This window comes from Netta rufina (assembly GCF_964035555.1).
Source record: "Netta rufina genome assembly, chromosome: 7".
Lineage (NCBI taxonomy): Eukaryota > Metazoa > Chordata > Aves > Anseriformes > Anatidae > Netta > Netta rufina.
The window spans coordinates 15,293,263-15,315,289 of record NC_140130.1 but is presented as its reverse complement, the minus strand read 5'-3'; the positions used below and the strand labels follow the sequence as shown (position 1 = coordinate 15,315,289).

The 22,027-nt window shown below is 44.0% G+C and overlaps 1 protein-coding gene across 3 annotated transcripts; it reads right to left on the bottom strand.

Annotated features, from left to right (window-relative positions):
• Nucleotides 1-11,071: 11,071 nt before the first annotated feature.
• COMTD1 (catechol-O-methyltransferase domain containing 1) lies at nucleotides 11,072-18,832 on the bottom strand. 3 transcript variants are annotated; one of them, XR_014618588.1, is made up of 8 exons: nucleotides 18,712-18,832; nucleotides 17,827-17,960; nucleotides 16,262-16,367; nucleotides 15,279-15,397; nucleotides 14,943-14,997; nucleotides 13,360-13,493; nucleotides 12,389-12,595; nucleotides 11,072-11,340 (listed from the first exon to the last, which is right to left on the bottom strand). XR_014618588.1 is itself a non-coding variant. In XM_084289685.1 (7 exons), exons 1-7 carry the CDS (start codon nucleotides 18,791-18,793, stop codon nucleotides 12,443-12,445), a joined length of 783 nt encoding a protein of 260 aa, XP_084145811.1. In that variant the 5' UTR covers nucleotides 18,794-18,832; the 3' UTR covers nucleotides 11,072-12,442. The 3 variants fall into 3 exon arrangements, 1 of the variants encoding a protein (XP_084145811.1); XR_014618589.1 differs by having other exon boundaries at nucleotides 11,072-11,304; XM_084289685.1 differs by having other exon boundaries at nucleotides 11,072-12,595.
• Nucleotides 18,833-22,027: the final 3,195 nt, after the last annotated feature.

Below are 22,027 nucleotides of genomic sequence, written 5' to 3'. Positions count from 1 at the left end.
GAATGTGGTGTGTTTTACACAGATTTAGTTAGATTATCCAGATTTCTTATGTACACTCATATTTAACTTCCAGTGTTAGGAAAAGCACTGACAGTTTTAAAGATGGCAAGCAATCAGACTTTGTCTCAGCTCCAGCTGTTTGACCTTTACTGTACCACGTGTTTCTAAATGAGCATTTTCTGCTGAAACCAATTCCACTGAAATACTTGCACCACAATTCCTGCCAGTTAACTGTAGCGCACAGCAGAAATCTTTCAACAGTCCGTGGGTGTTGCCGTTGGTTGTTCTTTGTCCTGGGTCTGTGGGGGAAGACCCTGATGCTAAAGTCAGGACTCTGCTTATTTAATTCCTCATTGTTGGTGACTCAGAATCTTTCATGTTTACTCAACCTATGCTATAAGCATTAAAATTTAAACAGCTCTTACTAACTTTCATTAGTCTTATCTGGTGTGCATCGTGGAGCTCAGCTGGGTGTGCTATGTGAGTCATGGGTACAAGTGCTCTATCTGAGCCCCAGCCTGCTGTGGTTAGGAGAGAGGAGGGAGTAGCTCACAAGTAACTAATGGCATTTGTCCCTAGACATTTTATTTGATCCATGGCAGTGATACTGAAAACACACCTTAACCAAATCTTTATTAGACATGCTTACATTTTTCATATGAGAAATCAAAAGTTATGCTGTGTTTAGGGCTTGGGTGTTATCCAGGTAAGAGTTATGAGGAGGGATATTTTTTCTGTAGGGATGGGATGGAGGAGTTTGCTGCTGCAGCAGCTGAAACAGCGTTGTCATAATTTACTGTCTGCAGTTCCCCAATCTCTTAAGCGTCCCGGTAGCAGCTAGGAGGGGTGGCTGTCCCCTCGGCCCGGCCGGGACTACCCGGGCTGGGCAGGGGGCGAGCAGGGGCTCGGGGGGGGCCATGAGCCACCAGGCTGGCCTGTGGGGCGGGTGTGCCACCTGGTGGCCGCTGCTTTCCTTTCTGATCTCTCCGGGGAACGAAATAAAACCAGAAAGAGCTGCTTTATTTGATATTTCTCTCATAACTTTGATTAGCTCATTGAGTGAATGGGGACATAATATTTGCAGTAAGCCTAAGCCTGGCTCTTAGATAACTAAGCAGAGCGGGAGGGGAGGGAAACCTTAGGCCACAGCACCTGGCTGTCACCCACACCTGTGTGTGTGCAAGCAGGACAGTGTGCATTGACACTTGTGGAGCCTTGGTCTGGCTCTCCAACACCAGTGGCCTGCAGCCACTGCCTGGGCTCATCCCCGCCCTGAGCCCAGCCACATGGGTTGGAGAGGCAGGTTATCTCCTTCTCTGGCAGCCTCAAAATGGCTCAAGGGCCCTCGATTTCCAACCAGAAGTTCTGGTTGTGTATGCCAACAGGATGGCAGAATGTGCCCTCTGTCAGAGGCCAGAAGGGAGGAATTTGAAGCATTGCCTGACCCGGGGCTTTCCAGAATCAGGCAGCTGGTTGCACCAGGCCCCACGGCATGGCAGGACAGACTGTGGTGGCAACGCACCACAGGGACACGTAGGTCGTTCACAAAATCTCCCCACGCCCTGTTTCTACAGTTAATTTAGGTCCCAATCAAGCATTTAAAGTGCAGGAACAGGGGAAAGAGCCGAGCAACTCCATGACCAGCGCCTGTCCTGTCATAAAGCACATGTACACTTTCGTGAGGCAGCAGTCCCACGCCAGGAAGCTGTTGCCGGTTGCTCCCCGCTGCTGTGACAATTGCGCTGAGATCCCTGCCACACCGAGGGACCGGTTGAAAGCTGTCTCACAGGATATTCCAGTAAAGGGCGGAAGATGAGGTAGGTTTTGTCAGGGCTGTTTTGTTTACTTTTGTGAATGTACAAAGTCTGTATCTTGGACAAAACTAGAACACCAGCCTGCCCACAGGGCTGGGCTGTGACTGCACAGCCAGCACTGCTGTCTCGGGGCTACCACCGCCTGCTGCTGGGGGCTGCCTTGCCTGACCCCACTCCCCTTGGCTCTCATTAGTCTTCAGGGCCTCATTCCCTGGTCCCAGTGCAGCATGTCAAAACCCCTTCTCTAGCTGTTTTGAGCCCCACTACTCTGCCAGGACCACCCTTGGGGGTGGCTGCCTGGGCCTGAACAGGGCCCAGGGGTTGGGGTGACTGCTCGCAGGCCCCTGGGTGAAGGCTGCAGGGTCTGTGGCGGCTCAGACAGCTGCCCTGGGAGGGCATTGGTGGCTGACAGTGGTCTGGAGAGCAGCAGAGGGATAATCTGTTTCTCAGATTTTATTTATTTATGATGGTGTTGTGAAGGGCAAATTTACAGGTTTTGTGAATTTCGTTGTCTCTACCTTTTTGAGTGGGTTTGGTGGGTTACAATCACGAGGATCACCTGGTGTGATTTTCACTTCTCTAATTAGCAGCATCTGCTTCTGAGAGCGAGTACTTGGATGCAGGCTTCTGGCTGTACCTGGGGTGTTCATCCAGGGGGGTCAGCTCTGTCTAGTCTTCTTAATGGTGGCTTTGGGGGTATTTCCTGCCAGGAAACAGCACCAGGTAGGTGTGAGGTAATGTTTGGTGTTTTGGGAACCAGTGTTTCATGACATGTTTTTAAGTAAACTGCAATTCACAAGCAACTTGTTAGGGTGCTGTTACTCTAGCCCGGCTGCAGGTTCGCATTGCAGCCTTTGTAAAAGAAGGCTGATGTCTGCCTACTATTGCTCAAACACTTCATTTTTCTTTTATTTTCTTAGAGTTCATTGTGAAACATTCTACAAGGTTGAGTCTGGTACAAGACCGTCAGGTTTTCTGGTGAAACCTAGCACTTCGTAGGAGAGGTCCTCACTATATCAGGGTACTTGAGTGTGCTATTGGATCTATTTGCATCACTTCTTCAACTTTTCTTCCTTCTGGGGGCTGTCTAAGCACTCTGGCTCAATATCCCTGTTTCCTCTTTGCCGGAAGCAGTAGCAGAGAACTGTGCTGCAGCTGCTTGTTGGTTGCTGCTTCCAGAAGTTTCTCTTAGCAGCACACCTGTGTCCCAGAAGGTGCTGTCGTGCCATGGAACAAGGTTATTTGGTCATTTATGTGAGACAAAACATTGCTTGCTTCACAAGTGCAGAGAGAGATATTTTGCAGGAAGCAAGAGCCGCTGCCTTGAGAGGTTTGTGCTTTAGGCCGCTTCAGGCGCTTCTTCATAAAATGAGATCATTCCGTAGTTCTGCCTGGAATTTCTGGATTTAAAAATAGGGAGTACTGCTGTAAGTGGTTTGGCAGGGCAGGGCCACAAGCTGTTGATGTGCATACCGTGGCCTGGCAGCACGTGTCAGCCAGCCAGCCTCAGGCCTCAGCGGGCACCTGGGCAACAGGCCTGTGGGCACAGGGAGCTCGGCTTGTTTTATAGCAAGGGAGTGAGGGAAGAGGGGAAAGTGTCTGAAAAGTGAACTATCCAGGGAAATAAAGGAGTTTGTTTCACTGCTTTCCTTTTGTAGGATAGCTTTCCTGTTGCACAGAAAAACTCATTCTTATTTGCTCTCTGTTTCCTTCCCTTTTCCTTGATACCTCTGAATCCCTTTGAGGAAAGTTGAAGGGAGTCATTGAAATGATTTGGTGCTGCTGTAGCTGTTGTGTTTGATTTCATATCCATACAAGGAAATTAGACCACAAGGTGTAAAAAAAAAAAAAAAAAAAAAAAAAAAAAAGATAATTAAACATCGAAGAAACAATTATGATTTCTGTTGGTGAGCCTGTCTCCCTAACTTGTGCCACCTCTTCTGCTGGAGAAATGTGACCTTAGCATGAGGCCACTTGGTCCTTCTGGGACCTAGGAAACCTCTACTGGTCTAGGCTGGGTATTTCCCTGTTTATAGGTTCTCATTGTGTTAGCCTGAAGGCAAAAGGAGTAAAATAAGCTCTAAGAAGGTCAGGAAGAAGCATGTAAAAGGTAAAATACATGAACAGTTGATCATAAAACTAAGATCTATGTAATGGGGATGGTCAAAATTAGGATTTCTTGTGCAAATTTAATTAGTCTTTTGTTACCTTCTGGGTGCTTAGCTTTGCAGCTTTGACCACGTGCCGTTAATGCGGTCTGTGGATGTAGCCCTAAATGCTTTGTAAGCTCAGCAGACAGGCCCCAGCCGCAGGTCTGCAGTTCTCATTAAGGGCGTACCTGTGGTCAGAGGTTTAAACTTGCACTTGAAGTTAAGCTTGTGCTAAGGGCATGACAGCATAGCTGGCATGTGAGTGCCTGTGCTGGAAATCAAGGAAAGAAAATGAGGCAGCACCCAACAGGGTAACCAAAGCTGGGTGAGAGAAAGGAGTAAGAGGGCCCTTGGTGGCACCTGGGTCCCTTTCCCTCACACAGAAGGGAATTTGGGGCCCTGCCTCTCTGTGTGTTTAAATGCAGCTGTGCTTTTTGTCTCTTTTGTCCTCCACATCTCCTGGTCAAACCCACCACAGTAAAAGTGTGGGCAGGGGGTTTCTTCCTGGCAAACTGTCATGTGCAGACCTACAGCCCCCTTGGAAACTGGCTCTGTGTGTGTGAGGAGAAACTGCAGCTTTTGGTATGTGAAAAGCCTTGTCAAGGGTTTGACTTAGTATCATGTTGTAGTTGTACCTTGATGGTGAATTCATGTTTTTCTGCAATAGGGATGCTTTAGGGGCTCACTGGAATACCACCTAGCTCAGCTGTACACAGGGAACCGAAGAAGGCTCTGTGATTTCTTTCAGGGTGTATTAATCTCTTTGATATAATACATATGACAGCACAGTAGTTAGACAATTAACTGTGGTTTTCTGCTTTGGAACGACCCCGCTAATTACTCCTCATTGAAAAGATGGATTAAGTAGCTTGGGAGAGCATTTTATAGCATCTGACATTTAGGTGGCTAGGGGACGTCAAAGGTGACCCTGCTGAAACAGTATAGCGATGTCCTGCTGGTGTGCCCTGGGGCTGAAGAGATGGGTGGAAGTTGTGGGTGACAGCACTTTTCCCACCTTCTGTGTGGGGCTGGAGGCAGACAGATCCCTGCATGCAGAGCAGCAGGAAGGTCTTGATGCCCCCTTCTTGCCCTCATGGCTCAGCATGGAGTCAAGGGCATCTATTGCTTCCTGATGAAGCTTTCCAGGTCCTCTGATTGCAGCTGAGCACTCCTCCTGCCTTCAGGTTTTCACCTATGTCAGGCACCAGCGATGCCTGCTTGTAGTAGGCAGCTCACAAATACACACCTTGTACAGAAATGAAGTAAGCCTTGAGTGCTGTGAGGCACAGCCTGTGTGAGTTTACCTGTTGGAGAGAAAATGGCAGGACCTGCAGGGTAAACAATAACGCCTTTTTTTTTTAAACAAACAAGGAAACCACTGTCTTGGATCAGTCTATTTGTATACTCCTAAATTTTGATCTCCTTTTTTTTTTTTTTTTTTTTTAATCGCTGAGTTTAGTCCAAAGAGATGCATGTCTTGTGAGCCTTTAGAAGTTAAGTCCTAATGTTTGCTTCCTCAAAATAGAAAGAGAAAAAAGCGTGTTAAAACTAACACTGGTGTTGTGCGTGTACACAGTAGCTGGGCATTGCATTTACTTGTGACAGCAGCAACAATCATTAACTCTCCTGCAAACCTAATTTCACAGTGTCAGAAAGTTACTGCTTTCAGTTTACCAACAAACCCCATGTCCCTACCCCAGCATAACTCAAAAGGCTGCTGTAAAAATGCACAGTCCTCGTTTATTCAGTAGGTTGAGTAGGAATAAAATTATCAGCCTTTAAACTAAATAATAATTTTTTCCTTGTAGCTTGAGATCTGTTCAATCAATAATTTTTCTGCTAACTCTGGGGAGAATTTTAGTTGCCTCCATAAAATGTTTTAATTATTTAAAATCATAAAATATAAGTAGGCACAATTTGCTTGGAACTCATTAGGGAAATATATGAATAAGAAGAAAAGATAATGTTTGCTTTTGCATTAATTTAAAGCAGTCTCTAAAATATGAAATCTAATCCTGGAAAGCAGTGACTTATCAGCAATGTTTACTTTTCCTATAATAGGAATAAATATTAAAGCAGCTAGTTATGTGCTTATCCCTACAGTATTGCACAGAGGCAGAAAGGAAGATAAATAACATGTCTGAAATCCCACATTAATTTCCCCTTTTTACAGGTTTTATGCTTGTTCATTTCCTTTTTCAAAAACATTGCCTTTAAAATTATTGTTATAAACTAGGTGACTTAGAAACCACGAGTAGCTGCAAATGCATGAGGCCAATTTGTGTGTGATTAGACTTAGGCAGGGGTAATGCTTTATCCGCAGGCAGAGCCCTTCATCCCGGTGCAAACCACTGGGCAGAGCGTGCAGCAACAGGCTCGGTTGCTCGCTGCCCAGTACTTCTTGCCTGGGATCTGGTCAGAAACCCAGGTCCCCACAAAGACCTGCTGGTTGCATCTTTGTTTTTCCGCATGTTGATTCTGGGAAGCAGAAGATAGCGGAGCTGCTGAAGTGCAAATGAAATAAGCAGTAAAATCAAATGTGATGCAAACCGCCTGGTAATCGGTCCAAGTCTTTTGTGTGTGGGGAACTCATAGGTTATCTGAACACGTTGGCATGTCCCTTGTGTGGGAGGACAGCTGGAACTTCTCAGCATGGCCATGGTCCAGCTGCAAGGGGTGGCATCTGCCGCTGTGGTGAGCTGAGCATCACCACGGTTGTGGTGCCTGTGATGTGCTGTGCTCTGGTCCCAGCTGTGGAGTTTCTGAGGGGACTGGGGAGCTGCTCATGCTTGAAAGGAGGGGACTTGGATGAGGCTTACAGTCATGTTTCTTCCCTGTATCTTAAAGGCTTTATCACAAGAAGCATGCGAACTGTCTTCAAGAAGCAGCAGTTTACAGAAAGCACTGTCCATGTGTAACATGGCTAGACTCAAACAGGTTAAAAACACTGCATCAGCTTGTTAAATAAAGGAGGTGGCAATAGCAGAGGTTCGAACAAATGCCTCTAACTTGGGCTACACCCATCAGTCCAGCTCTCCTTTAGGCCTGCTGTGACGTGACAGATGAGCAATGTTCCTCACTTCATCCACTGCATGTCCCAACAGGATCAAAAGCTGCAGTGTTGAACATGCAGAAGCAAGCCTCAAGAGTTCAGGAACTGCTGTGTTTGTCCTTGGAAGGAGGGACTGTACTCTCTCTTGATCTGAGCACCTTTGAGTCCTGAGTGTGTTCCAAGCTGTACATAACTCCAAGCTCTTGCTGCCTTCCCTTTGGTTTTATCAGGCAGGGCTAGTGCAAAGTGGGTGTGGCAGCAGTGCTGAGTGAGTTGCCTGCTCGTTTAGTGAGCTAGTGGAAATGCAAAGTACACTCTGCAAGAGTCTTCTGTTCCTTTCCCCAGGATCTATCCAAATACCACACCATCACTTCTGACATAACATCTGAGGAGCAAGGGCTGAGATACCTGACCAGCAGCTACTGTTACGTTCTCTCATTCTCATGATGGTTTGGGAGTGTAGGTACCTTAAAGGAGTCTGTAGAGAGGTGGGGGTTGGTCTATTCTCCCACGTGCCTGGTGACAGGACGAGGGGGAATGGGCTGAAGTTGTGCTGGGGAGGTTTAGGCTGGATGTTAGAAAGAACTCCTTTGCTGAAAGGGTTGTGAGGCATTGGAGTGGGCTGCCCAGGGAAGTGGTGGAGTCACCATTCCTGGAGATCTTTAAAAGATGTTTAGATGTAGAGCTTAGGGATATGGTTTAGTGGAGGGCTTGTTAGTGTTAGGTCAGAGGTTGGACTCGGTGATCTTGGAGGTCTCTTCCAAACTAGACAATTCTGTGATCCTGGGAGTTATTGGGGGTGGTGAGTGGGGATTTCTTTTTTAATATACTGTTCTTCAGCCCCATTTGCTTCTGAGCATGTCCCAAATATATGTTTATCACTTGTGTTGGCCACCCTGGAGCCAAGCCTCACAACTGGAGGAGATGCCAGTGTTGCATGAACATCTGGGTGGGAGGGCTGGGCTACTGCTGGGCCAGCTCCGCTCTTTGGATGGGAAATGAGGAGGCTCTACTGTGAGCAATAGCTCAGTGATATCTGTGTGTCAGAAGAAGATCCGTAAGCTTTCATACGCTATCTTGCTGTTAGAGACAAAGACTTGTGAGGCATTATCGTATGGTCCACTCTTGCCACCTAATGAAAGCCTAAATTCCCATTGTCCCCACAAATTCCCCAAGGCTGATTCACCACTTGAATTAAACCATAATTATATATTATCAGCAGTCACTTTATAGTAAGGTTGAAGGATTAAATGCAGTTAGTGGTGATGAATTCCAGACGCGCGGGGCAGGAGCCTGAAGAGAAGGCCAGCTTCTGAGTAACTACAAAATGAAGTGTAATGTATTCTAAATATTTGATTCAATTAAGCTTCCTTCTGCTCTTTGTTTCAGCTTACAGATGGCTCATCAATCTATAGTTTGGGGACACATTGCTATTCTTTCTAATGGTAATTACGTGATCAGGATGGAGACAGGTTTGATTAAATGCCTCCACCATACTCTGCATATTTAAAATGAAGCAGAATCCAAAGCAGAGGCAATGTGCTAGCCCACTGTATGCAGATAGAGCCTCAGGTGCTTGATAGAGCCCTCTAAGCAAAACTAGTGTCTTCTGCTAGCACAGGTCATGGGGACAGGTTCCCACTGTCCAAGGAGCAGAAGTTCATGGAGTAACGAACAATGATCGTAACTGGTTTTGAATTTTGCTAAATCGTTATTTGATTTTTTTTTCTTCCAAAAATCTTCATGGTGCTTGCTGTTTTTTGTGGATCAGCTTTACAGAGAAGATTCTTGCAACTTGGGAATGACTAGCAAAACAGCTATGAAGTCTGTGATCAATCTTGACTTCAACAGGCTTGAGAAAGGCCATAATAGTACTTGTAGACCAAGGCATGTGTTTTTACCAGCTTGCAGATCTGCCTTACAGTAGATGTAGAGAATGACACCATAAAGTTTGAAATCTCACTTCACCTTCTGTCTCATTCTCCTTGTTAGATGATCTCTCAGTAACCAAACCTGGTCTCCTGTACAAGAAACCAGCACCCTTGAATGCTCTGTGCTTATTTTGTATATGCTGTTATTTGTGTGTTGTTGTGGTTTGGCTTCCACTAATCAGCATCCAAAAATGATGAAATAGTAACCAGATGCTTGCTGTCTTCACGTTACTTAGTGGTCTCTAGTAAGCTTTAACCCATTTCACTTTGCCTTCATACTGGTATGAGTAAAGCAGAATTGTCTTGTATTTGAATGTTCTTGTGTGAAAAAAAAAATCTATTATTAGGTGCATCTGCAATTTCAGTGGGTTGCCAGTGAAACCCTCACTGCCTGGCACATCCCTGACTTTGTGAAATGCTTGTGACCAGTGTCTGGGAAGAGGATCCTTCTTTTCAGTAGAGATGTTCTCTTTAAAAACATACCTTCTTTGTAAAATTAGGTATCCCTTTTCTCCCTCCCATTGCGTGGTGACGAGAACATCCAGCTTGGTTTTATTTTCTTGACGCTGTAGATGTTATAAACAATGCTATAATCTCTAACAAATGTTAACAATGTTGAACTACTTCGATGGGGAAGGTGTGAATAGATATACTTGTTTCCATCCTATTTGCTAGGGCAGAGCCTTCACTTACCAGTAATTCAGTGAAATTGGAGGGGCTTTGGGCCACTGCAGAGTAGGAGCCTGGCAGCTGCTAATTTGGTTTGGAAGCTCCATCACAAGGTTTTTTTCTCATCTAAGGCTCCGAATACCAATTGGGCTTCAGGTAATCACCCCTATAATTATCACCGAAACTAATAATGGCATGGATGATCTTGCAGCTAGTCTAGGAAAACTGAGCTTTCTCAAAAGCAGAAGAGGAGTGTCACGTCACACAGCCTTTTGGGGCCAAAACATGGAGAGTATTTATCCTGTTGGTGTCCAGTACTGCTTGTTACCCTGCCTGATTTTGTTATCTACTTAAAAAGTAAAACTGTATGCGGAACATGGCCAGGAGTTTTGCATGAAAACACAATGACCTTGTATATTCTTTAGCCACTCCATCTGAGAGCTATTGCAGTCATTAAGACTTGAGTGAAGCGTTACTTCTTTTATGCAGATAAGAACACTGAGACACACAGGTTGGAAGCTCTCCGGGTAAAACTGTACCCTAAAAAATAAATTGGGCAAGCTTTATGTCCTATTTAAAATCTCTTTTATGCACCATATACACCTTGTACTGGCCTCTTCCCAGGCATGGATTTTACTTCACAGCAGCCAGCCCTCAATTCAGTTAAGTACTTAAGCACATCCTGACATGCTGTGCCGAATCAGGGTTTAAACTGGAAGTGACAGAAATAGAACTCAGATCTTCTCAGTCACAGCTCCACTCTGACACCACCAGGCAATGCTTCCTTTTCTCATAATTCTCCCATTGTAACATATTGCCATGAGACAGATTAACACCTGTACCCTGAACATCTGCCCCTTACCAGAACTCCAGCCACCCAGTGAAAATTTCACAAATACAAACCACGTAGCCAGCTCCAACAATTATTTTGACGCTTGAAACCTTTGTATCCTAGTGCTTTGAGTGCATTACTTAAGCAAATGTTGGCCTCCTCCCTATAAGAGGCCAACAAATGTCAAGTTACCTTTTTTCAATATGCGTATGATACTTCAGTGCGTCAGCTGTACCTCCCAAACCAGTAGTCAGTGGAGCTTTTGCCTGTAAAATGCTAATTTAGGTTTTGTGTTTAATTGGGTTTTCTCTAAACTAAGAATCCAAGGCTGATACTGAAAGCCCTAAAAACTAGTTAGCATTGGTAATTCAGCATGGAAGCAAGTCATCAGGTAGATTCTCCTTCTCGAACTTGAACAGAATATGCTTCCCCCACTTAAGTCTCTTTTATTGTTCCCAGGTAAGGTGAGCTCTTTCAGCTACTGTGTCTTGATCAAAAGTTTCATAGAACACAGCAGGATGAAATGAGTAATGAATGACAGCATCAAATTAAGTTAACTAAGCATGAAGAATACTATAGCAAAATACTTTATTAGGATGTGAAAAAGCATTGTTTTACGTGCTGTCTATGGAATGTAATCTGTGCTTGTAGTAATTACTTGAATAGCCAGTTAACAGCTGTATAGCATCCTTAAACAATCATCATTTTCCTTATATGGACTTGCAACTAATGTTCCGTGCTTGCAAGCAACTTTCTAGGAAATGAGCACTCTGTAAGTCGCTGCTTTTGAAGAAGGGAAGAAGGAGAAAGAATTCTTTTGGTTCTCTTCTTGCTGATCTGCTCTTCCTCATTCTGACTTCAAAAAAAAAAATAAATTTACCTGCAGTCTTACCTAGGTTTCAAAAAAAAAACAACAAAAAACAGTCCTTGCACACACACGATTTAGGGAGCGATCGGTACTGGAAATCCTGTTTGTCCTTCAACGTGCTTTTAAAGCGACTTTTCAGATGGCATATACTTAAGGCTTCTCAGTTTAGTACCCTTCAAGGATTACCAGCAACTTTCAATTGCCGGCTTGAGAAAGCTAGTTATCTCCTTGATGCCACGTATATTTCTTGAAAAATAAATCTTCTAGTATGGCTTTTAACATTAAACTCTGCTTCTTTTCCTGTTCCTAGCAGAACAATAGGATGGATTGTTCTGCTACTGAGAATAAGGTAGTGAGCGCAGCTATAATCACCTGCTGTCTGACACTGCAGAGAACTCAGTCTCCAAGTCCTGCAGAATGCCAGAAATATGTTATTTTTTTCTGCATTCAAACAAAAAGCTTCAGTTACCCATTTATTTCAAGGGGATGAAGACCAGCGTACTTGGTGCTTCATGATCCCTAGCAAATACATTCATGTCAAGATAATACAAAATAGCCTTCTAGAGAAGGACTGTAATTTTTACTTAGTCTTGTCACAGGTCACCAAAATATATTCTTGTTTGTGGGGTTGTCCAATTAAACAGTGTCCTCCAGTGTATTTGTGAGAAGTGACAACTCCCCCTCTTTACAAGATCTTGTGCCAATTACTTAATATTTCCCTATTTTTATTCCCTGTGCACCCAAGCTTTTTCCCCTCCTTGGACTCAGTAGCCTCTTTTAGGACAGCAAAAAGTCTTTGTACAAACACAGTTGGAACTCAGTCATGTACAGGGAGATTTTTTTTAAGACCTGTTTTAAAAGGACAACCTCTTGTATGTTTTCTTCCTTTATTATAATTAAATTTATTAATCTTGTTTATGTCAGTAAGATGCCACAGTAGATCTCCAAGTAAATTTCTGTCATCAATTTAGCTGCCCTTAGGGTCCTGCTGCTTCTGAAGTCTACTTTCCCAGGCTACGAAATCCAGTGGAGGTATAGGTTAAAAAATGATTTTTGATAGTATTCTACCTACGTTTTTCTTGGTGATTTGATGCTTGCACTTTCCCATGTGCTAGGCTTCCTCCAGTTACAACTTGAATGCTAATGTCAATCCGTCCCCCATTGGGAGCATGCTGATATTGACTCGCGCATCTCTGAAAAGCTTCTCATTGAGGCGGTGCATGCTCTGTGCTGTCAAGTCATCCTTTCTTGGTTTTAGCACCTTTCCACTCCAAAGGACCTATTGAGAAAAGCAGTGTCGTGCACCTGATTTGTTCCAGTAAGTTCCTTGGACCACAAAAGAAGCTTGGGAAAAGATAATGCCTGTTTTCTAGAAATTGGAATTGTACTGTGTTTCAGATTCCTAGTGGTTCCCAACATGGAGCTCTCATAATGAAGCAGGATTGGGAGTCCACAAAATTGGCTAATTGTACTTCTATCGCAGGTTAGAAGCCAAAACAGAACTTGCAACAAAGATGTATTTTTAAAAGCCCCTATTCAGCTGCCACTGTAACCCTGAATGTACCTAAAATGTAACATTGTTCTTTGTTACAAGTAAAAGTCATTAATGAATAAAATATTAGTAGCTACTGATTACAAATACTACCCTAGATCTTGCATAAATACTATATATAGTAGAAAATGCTACAAGACAGAGCAGATTAAGACAGAACATCCTCTGTAATGAACTAGAAAAGATATGATAAGCCTCTCATCTCAGGCTGTTTATGTAGAAACATAAATTTAACATATTACTTCTTATATAGGGTTTCTTGCCCATATTAGTGTTATTAGTGCTATATTGTTGCATAAAGCTTACTTTGGTAATTTACACTGAATTTTAAAGCCGCCTTTGTATGATACGAAACAAAGATGTTGCAATTAGCAACAGAGTTGCCGGTCAGAAATCAAGTTATTAGAATCCCACTGTGACTTTATTTTTTCTTTCCTAGAAGCAAAGCAGTAACTCCCTGTGCTACTACCACTACAGCCAGCAGTACTTACATTATCAATAGCTATTATTCCCCCTTTCTTTATGAGGCGCAAACATTTTTCGTAGTACTCATTGTAGCTTTCTTTATCTGCATCAATGAAAGCGAAGTCAAAGGTTTCTGCTTCTCCACCAGCCAACAGCTCATCTAGATGGGCAACAGAGTGAGTCATTATAGCCTCGTTAATGCTGTGTAGAAGAAGAAAGTCAACTAGCTGTGTCAAAATTCTCAATAAATAAGTTTTGGTGCTTTGACCGGGCAGCCTGTTCCTCTACAGCTAATTACTAGAAAAGCTTAATGCAGAGAAACCAATCTGGATACAATGTATGTCATAAAACACTCAGTTACTGAGTTTTTCCAATGTGGAAGAAGTTCATGGGGTAGTTCTAAAAACCTGCAGAATACAGCTGGGGTTGCTGACTGGTGTAGCAAGAACAAGTCAAGCAGTTTGAAACGACGCACTCAAAACCTTCAACTATGTTTTGAGCTGATTAAAAACTGTATTAAGTGGATTATGTTTTTTCCCCTCATGTTTATGAGCTGGTTCTAAATGCTAATCTCTAGTTGATGACCAAGTGCCATGATGCAGGTAGGGTGGTTCCCTATGTCATAGGGTTTGACAGGGTTTGAACAAACGCTGTCAAAAATCTTCAGTACAGCAAATTATGGCATTAAGTATTTTTTCTCTGGGCAAATGGCATTTAAGGTTTTGTGTATTGCTTTCTTGACTGGGAACTCCAGGCTGCCAGTTGGAAAGGGGCTGACTGCTGTCTTCCTAAGGATCTCTGCTATCTGCTCTCACCCACCCTTATCCTCTGTCAACTGAGGATTTTTCTTCATCTGAAGCATTGCCTAGACAGAGCTGTCCATCAGTCTTTAAGGACAGTGTATCCTCTGTAGAAAGGAAGGATGGATCTACGTGGATCCCTCAAATACCTCTGCTGGAAACCTATATTCTTCCAATACCACCTCCATTCCTAACAAATTTCTTGCATTTTAGAATATTTATGAATATCCTCTCTGCTCCATATTGCTTCTTTTCTTTACAGAGAAGACATTGCTTTTCTGATGCCCTTACAAGGTTTTGCTGCATTCTGAATCTGAACTTCTCTGAGCCAAAATTAACTGTTATACCCTACGTTTCATATTGGCTTCTGTATCTTTTTTTTTTTTTTTCCCTGCACCTTAACCCTTTTGGAAAGCTCTTCCTCTCTACAACAAAGAAATACTTGCTTACAAAGGACTCTGGAAAAGAAAAATTGGGCTTTGTCTAATTAATCTGTTTTAATCTGCTTTCCCAGAAAGAGCTGACAATAGTACTTCATAGATTAAGTAAGGCAATAGACAGGACAGGTGAGTGACCAGCACAGCCCACTCCACAGGATGAGCATTTTCACCTTTCTGTTAGCACATAAGAAAACTGAACTTTTAAAGCTCTGTGCTTATAAATTTATTTTTAAGACCTCTTTAGATAAGAAAATTTGTTTCACTGTTACCAAGGGGATCAGATCTGACAGTGTATTTCCTGGATTTCATCAGCATTATATTCATCTTTTGGCTTCTAAGGGAGAAAAAAATATATTTTAAGTTACTTACCAAGTGTTTGAATAGCTGGCTTTATCCGTAGGTCAATCTTATGGTCTACTCCTGCCTAGAGTGGAAAAAGAGCATAGAAGTGATCCAAGTCGTCAATAAGTAACCTGTTTGCACTCAATGAGTGACTAGTCAACAGATTTTTTTTTTTTTTTTACCGTTGTTTCTAGGATCCAGTCAGCAATTATTTGTCTTCTCAAATTAAGCTGTTGCAACTCCTGCCCTAATGATAGGAATGCTTGTGTGTGAATGTGCAGGTCTAAGATACCAAAATTATCGAGCAATAATAACAAGCAAATGCAGCTGTCCCAACCACCTAACTGAGAAGATGCTCCTTACCTCCTTCCACAGTGGTTTTCCGATTTTGGCATAGTCCTCATTTATGTCACAGGCAACAATTCTTCCATTATCTGGCAGGACAAGTGCCATATTCAAGGTATTATATCCTGTTAAAACACCTAGGGAAATTGTAGAAGTCATGAACAATTAACTGTGTTTTGAAAAACTGATAAATAGTGAACTAGAGAGGTCCCTTCTAGAATGATAATAAAACCAATAATAATAAAAATTAGAATAAAAATAAAACAAACAGGAACCCAGAAGGGTCAAAGATGACAATTTGTTAATGGACTCAAAAGGCTTTCTATTTCATTCCGATGTTACAGGGGTTGCGAAGATATTTTTTTCCTCCTCCTTAATCAATCTTGTAACAAAGATTCAAGTTGTCTGTGTGTGTTTTTTTTTTTTTTTTCCTAAAATTCTCCAGGACACAGAGGGCAGGGTCTGGTCCTGTACCTCAAGAAAACAATCACTTAAAAGCAGAGCTAAATCCTGAGCTAAAAGGACTGGATCTGTCCAGGAGCAAAATACCAGGGCATCGTAAGAGGGGCCAAAGATAAAGATGATGGGAACACATTCCTGGCTGCTCAGCATCAGTCTGGCTTTGGGACATCCTCCTCACATAGGCATGTCAAAGAAAGTAGATTGGATTCAGGGCCTGTGCAGCAAACTAATTCCTTTTGGCAAGAAACCTATACAGAAAGGAAGGAATACACCCTGCCCTGCAATTGCTGGTTAATTTTACAGACCCAAGTGATCTATTGGTCCTAATTTTTCAGGTTGCTTCTGAGTTGATGAGACATCCCTGCTTATGCTAAAATTATTGATACTATCACACTGTAGTTTACCCACGTGATTGCTGAGACAGAGATGCAGTACTTTACTATACTGAGAAATCTTACCTTACACAAACATGGCTGGATTTGGAGAAGCATAGCCAAGAGATTTATTTATCTACAGAGAAGATGAAGTGATGATCTTACCTATTTCTATAACTTTCTTGGCTTTAATGAGTTTGACCAAATTTGCCATAAGCTGAGCCTGGTCACAGGACACCATCATTCTACCCCAGGGATGTTCTGCAGTGATCTGAAGAGAAGAAAATCACACAACAAAACAATAACAACAATACTAAGAACAAGAACAAAAGCCAAAGCTTCCATAATTATGTCCTAAGGCAGAGAAACCCCAGGAAAAAACAGATGCTCTTACCTTTCTTATTCTAGATGGCTTCGTGCTCCATGTATGAGAGGGAAATTTGTTTTGTATTTAACAGTAACTGAGGTGGGAAGGGGTGAAGTCATAAGCAGTTGCTAATCATGCAAAGCAATGGTGTGATCCGAAGTTACCCGGTGGCTGTACCAAACTGAGCAGTAAAGTTGTAATGGATGAAGAACCTTAAGGGAATCTTGATCGTGAAAGTCCTTTATTTCTGTACATTTGTATAAACAGAAGTGTGTTTTTTCTTAATGACAGCCTTTGTATTTATGCCCTTACATCTCCACGACATGTAGCACATGGTATTGTGTTGTTTGTTTGTTTTTTTTTAAACTCTCAGGTCAAAGTCTGCTGCCAAAGGTCAGACCCCCTGATTCTGGCTACATAGCACCTAGCTAGAGGTGGCAGGGTGTGAGGGCCTCAGGCACTGAGGAACAGCAGCAGGGGAAGCAGGGCTATGCCACTGCAGTTCAATGAAGAGGACAGCCCTCCCCTTTCCTGTCCTCCACTGGAGCCCAATCCAACCAAACAGCTCCACTGTTTAACATTTAATTGCTTTTATACAGGAGTAGTTTGTCTCATTTGCTAAGAGCCAGTCCTGAGCCAGGAGGGTTGTTCTGAGCTCCAACACTACAGCAGGTTTACAGACACCACTCTTCTAAGATACGAGATGTGCTTAATGTGTATGCCAATACTATTAAATACTCATTGGGGAGCCCTGAACACTGAAAACTCTGGGTGCTACCAGCTCAAAACCATTTCTCTTGCATATGTTTTAGAATTTAAAACACTGGACATCTTTGCATTTGCTTCTTTTGTGTAGGAAGTGTATCGAAGGTAAACAGATACGACCAGGATTTCTTCTGCACCAGTATAAATATGTATATAGAATGATCTCTAAGGATTGGAAATCCTAGAGAGTACAAAGAGTAGGGAAGGAAGAGGATTTAAGGTGTTTTCTACTTAGGTGGAGTAAGGGTCTTTCTTTATCAGGAAGCAGGATTTTGGTCTCTGCTGCAATGTCTGGGATTATAAAACTGAAAGACCAATCTTAAGAGGTTGGGTTGTTGGGTATCTCTGTGAGGAACAGAAAGCTATACTTCTGAGGCTGCCTGTAGTGCTTCCTAAGGGCTTATTAATTCTGTGTACCTATAAATTTGTATGTGCAAGTAAGATGGAGGAAGGAATATAAGCAATATAAAAGAATATAAGGAACATAAGCAATATAATCAGAAGTCTAGCAATTTGGGACCAGACATGGATGATGCCAAAAGGGCCTAGTGGAACAGTAAGTGAACAGAAAATGTAGGGTGGGAGATAAAGTACTGACCAGTCGCAGCTTCTTTAGAATTGGGTGTTCCCTCACAGAGTGATCCAGTATGTACTGCCACAGAGGACTGCTCTTTCCAATAACACTTCTGGGTGACCTGGGTATCCCAAAAATTAAGGATGGGTATTTTTTACCTGCAAAAAATAAGGGACAGCTTTAAGCTCCGCTGATGAAACTTTGCAATTCTCAATTACGGGCTGCTTAAAAAAATAAAATACATAAAAATAAGTTATAAGCTGCTTAAAGTACCTTTTAGTGAATCAAATACTACTAAGAGGGCTCTTTGCTCTGAAAGAGCCAGTGAATAATGATGATACAAGGTAGCCGGACTGCTCAGTGGACTATACATATATATTATTTTTTTTCTACCTCTGAACTGTATAGCAAAAGCCTGCCGAAACTGAAAGTGAAAGGCTGGGGTGGCGTGATGCTTCCTAGCTGAGGTGAAGGTTTGCGTGCTGTATTCTTGCAGGGCACTTAACTGCACCACCACTCACGGCTGCAGGAGGCCTGAGGCCGCCCGGGGCGGTTGTGCAGCAGCGCTGCTGCCTTTGCCTGCCCTTACCCTGGGCTCCTCGCAGTGCCGATGGCAGCGGCTGGTGGTGCCCTTTAGGCAGGGGGCTCGCCCCAACCCCGGGTCCCAGCGCTGCTCCGTGCCGGGTTCGGGTTCGGGGGCAGCGCTGGAAGCTGCCTCTGCAGGCATAACCCCGAAGGCTCACATACAAACCTGATCCCGGCTTTGGCGTCCGCGGCTGCTTTTCCCCGCCAGATCAACAGCATAACGCCCAACCCAGCCCCGGTCCGCCCTGAAGGCGCCCTGCTCCCCGGCAGCCGCTGGGGCGCGGCCACCTCCTGCCCGCGGCTGGCGGCGGGGTCGCCGCTTACCTGCCAGCAGCCCCGTGGCGAAGGCGACCCCCAGCATGGCCGTCCCCACGGCCACCTCCTTGGGCACGCTGAAGAGCGGCATCGCGGAGCGGCTGAGGCGGCGAGCGGCGCGGCCCGGGCGGTCACAGGCACAGGGGGGCGCGGGGCGGGGCGGGGCGGGGCCGCCATGTGGTGGGGCCGGGCGGGGCCGGGCCGCCTCCTGCTCCTCCTGCTCCTGCTCCTCCTCCTGCCCGCCGGGCGGTGCCTGCCCACGCTGCCGGCGTGGGGATCTTTGCGTACTTTACGCCATCTGCGCGGCGCAGGCGGGAAGGCTGAGGGCGGTGGTGCCCACCCCGTGAGGGAGCTGTGCCCTCGCCGCCTCCGTTTTAAAGCACGTCTTCGTTTTAAAACACGCCTGAGGTGGTGGTGGAGGTCCTGGCAGTAATGTCCTCGCTGGGGCTGCCCCCGGCCCTGGAGGTGTGCCCAGCACCAGAGGACTCGAAGCTGAGGTGTGGGCAGAATCCCGGTCGCAAAGCACCTCAGGCTGTGGGGGTTGAACCCTGTGCCCAAAAGATCTGAGGGTTCCCGGTGAAAGGGACCGAGCCAATGTGTGGGGAAAGAGAGAAAAGGGCCCCTGTTTTCTTCTTCTGTCACTTCAGCCCCTACTGTGGTGGTTCAAACATCTCCCTGCTGCCCTGGTCAGTGTCTGAGGAAATTGACCAGCGGTGGCCGTGCTATCTCATTTTCTTAGAAATCAGGGTAGAAAGTGTTTCTGTGCATTTGATTCACTACATAATTCATAGATATGTGCTGAAAGGACCCTGCAGGGCCGTTTGCAGGAGGGATTTGGTTGTTATTTTGTGAAGTCTTGGCAATGCCTTGATTTTGCAAAACCCCAGCAAGATGCAAAGGTCTGTTATTTTGTTGCTCTAGGTGAAATGAAATTGACAACCTTGGACACAGACCAGAACTCTGAGGGCATGGAGCAAATTGGCATCTGCAGATGTAGGATGAAAGCAGGTACAGCTTCCCTTTTGGCACATAGTTAATCTCTATAAAGCCAGATGAACTGTGCTTCAGTAGGTTAGGACGATAACTTTTCAACTGTGTTCCTAAGCTAGCAAAACTGTCTAGTGTCAAGGCATTTAGCCGAAAAGGATTCTCTTGTAAGTACATCTTAAGTGCAGGATTAAGTATATCAGCCAAGGCAAAAGCTGTATTTATGGGACATGGGTTTGCCTATCACTGCATTTTTATTGTGTGCTAGACCTTATTTACAAAGGCTTGAGCACAGAGCTCTTGTATTTCTCTTGCAGCAGCTAATCATGTCAAGCACTAAGGAGTCTGCTGAGCTTTCTTACTTGCAGAACAAAGCGAGAAATCTGATCTGTCTTGGCAGATAAAATATTTCTCAGTTCACTTTTAAAACGTATTTGATTTTGAAGGCCGTGAATGTTTTTTTTTTTTTTTTTTTTTTTTTTTTCCCCTTCAGTATCTCATCATTTTCTCTGTGTACATTTTGCTTTTGTAAATGAAAGCATTTCATCCCATCTTTCAGAAGATGAGTTATCAGGTCGCACTGGAATATGTCAGTTTCAGGCCAAATAGAACTGTAGGAGACAACAAACTCTTCTAGTGGCTATAAATCAGATTTGTGACTGTGCAGCTCCATCTAGTGATTTTTCTCTATAACTGCAGTAGAAGGGAGAGAGCAACTAGGGGATTCTCCCTGCCTTTTTCATAAATGCTTTCAGCCTGTATGCTTCCTGTGAATACCTTCAAATGAGAACACTGTATTGGCCTGTGGACTGATAGCACAACTAGCTGCCTTGCTAGAACCAATCTGGGAAATTCACGGTTTCTGAAGTGACAAAGAGAATTAGTGAACAGAATTGCTAATATGTGCTAATAAACATGTTTGAAACTTTTTTTGGCTCCAAGTTCTTACACAGTAATAGTAATACACCTGCAGTGGCAGTTACAGGACCTTTACTATGGTGGTGCACTGGACTTGTTCACTTTAGATAAGGAAGCTGATCCACAGATACCTAAGTCAAGATAAAACAGTTGCCCTTAGAGAAGCAAAAGAGTTCAAGTTGTCCAACTAAATAGAAAGGAGACAGCTGCTTTTCTTTGAACTACTGTGGTTTTAATTTTACGTAGCTCTGTGATATATTAGTGAACAGGAAACTTTGGCTGCCCTGTAATTCAGACACATGCTGCAGTGTGCTGTGGCTATTTAAGCACTTAAAGACTTTGGTAGATATTTGCTCACGTCTTGTGCTGGGTAGATGAAGGCTACCTAGAGACAGAAAAGAAAGTGTGAAGTAAGCTTGGATACAAACCCCATTGTGCCCTGTTACCTGTAAGGCCAATCCATTTGCACAGATTTCACATGAGATTGGGGTTGTTCCCAGTGTTGTACTCAGCATATTTGCTGTGCCTGACAGTGCCTTATGCCTGTAAATGCATCCTGAAAGGGCAGGGTTTGGGCAGCTTCTTCAGACTGGACCCAGACCATGGTCACTTTTGTGGAGCATAAGGAGTAAGATAGATGAGATTCAGGCTGTCTAATCAGTGGCTGACCTCAGGTTGACAAATCCTCAATTTTTCACACTGATAATATACCAGAAAGAGTAGTCAGGCATGGGAATGGGTTGCCCAGGGAGGTGGTGGAGTCACCATCCCTGGGGGTCTTTAAGAAAAGGTTGGATGTGGTGCTTAGGGACATGGTTTAGTGGGTGACATTGGTGGTAGGGGGATGGTTGGACCATATGATCTTGGAGGTCTTTTCTAACCTTAATGATTCTGTGATTCTATATCCCACTGCTTCTGTGTCACTGGGTAACTGATGTCTGAGCTTTCTGTCTTTTCCATCTTTTTCTTCCTCTTTTTGTGTGTCTGTTTTCCTCTTCACCCTTCCATGCACCAGCTACTGGAGCTCACAACCATACTTTCTGCCAGACTGTACCTCCTGGGACATAGGAGTTGTTCTTTGGCTTGCATCAAGGTGTTGTTAAAGACCAAAATGTAACCACTTTGTCTTGTTGCTGAACAATAAAGAATTAAAATCTGAGGGTGGCTCACCCTGTGGTTGTCTGCACTGTGATTGAAAGCCTACCTGCAACATGTGTACTAAACTATAGCTGCTCCTGACATGGTGTTACTAAACCTATTGGCAACACACGTTCTAAACCATAGTGACTGCTAAAATGGTTTTACTAGGAGAGGGTGGGTACGGATGATTCTTCTGAGAATCACATTCACCAGTGATGAAAAATCATTGTATACTACAGACACCTTAAGGGAAGTATGCTTGGACTTGTTTGAACAGGAT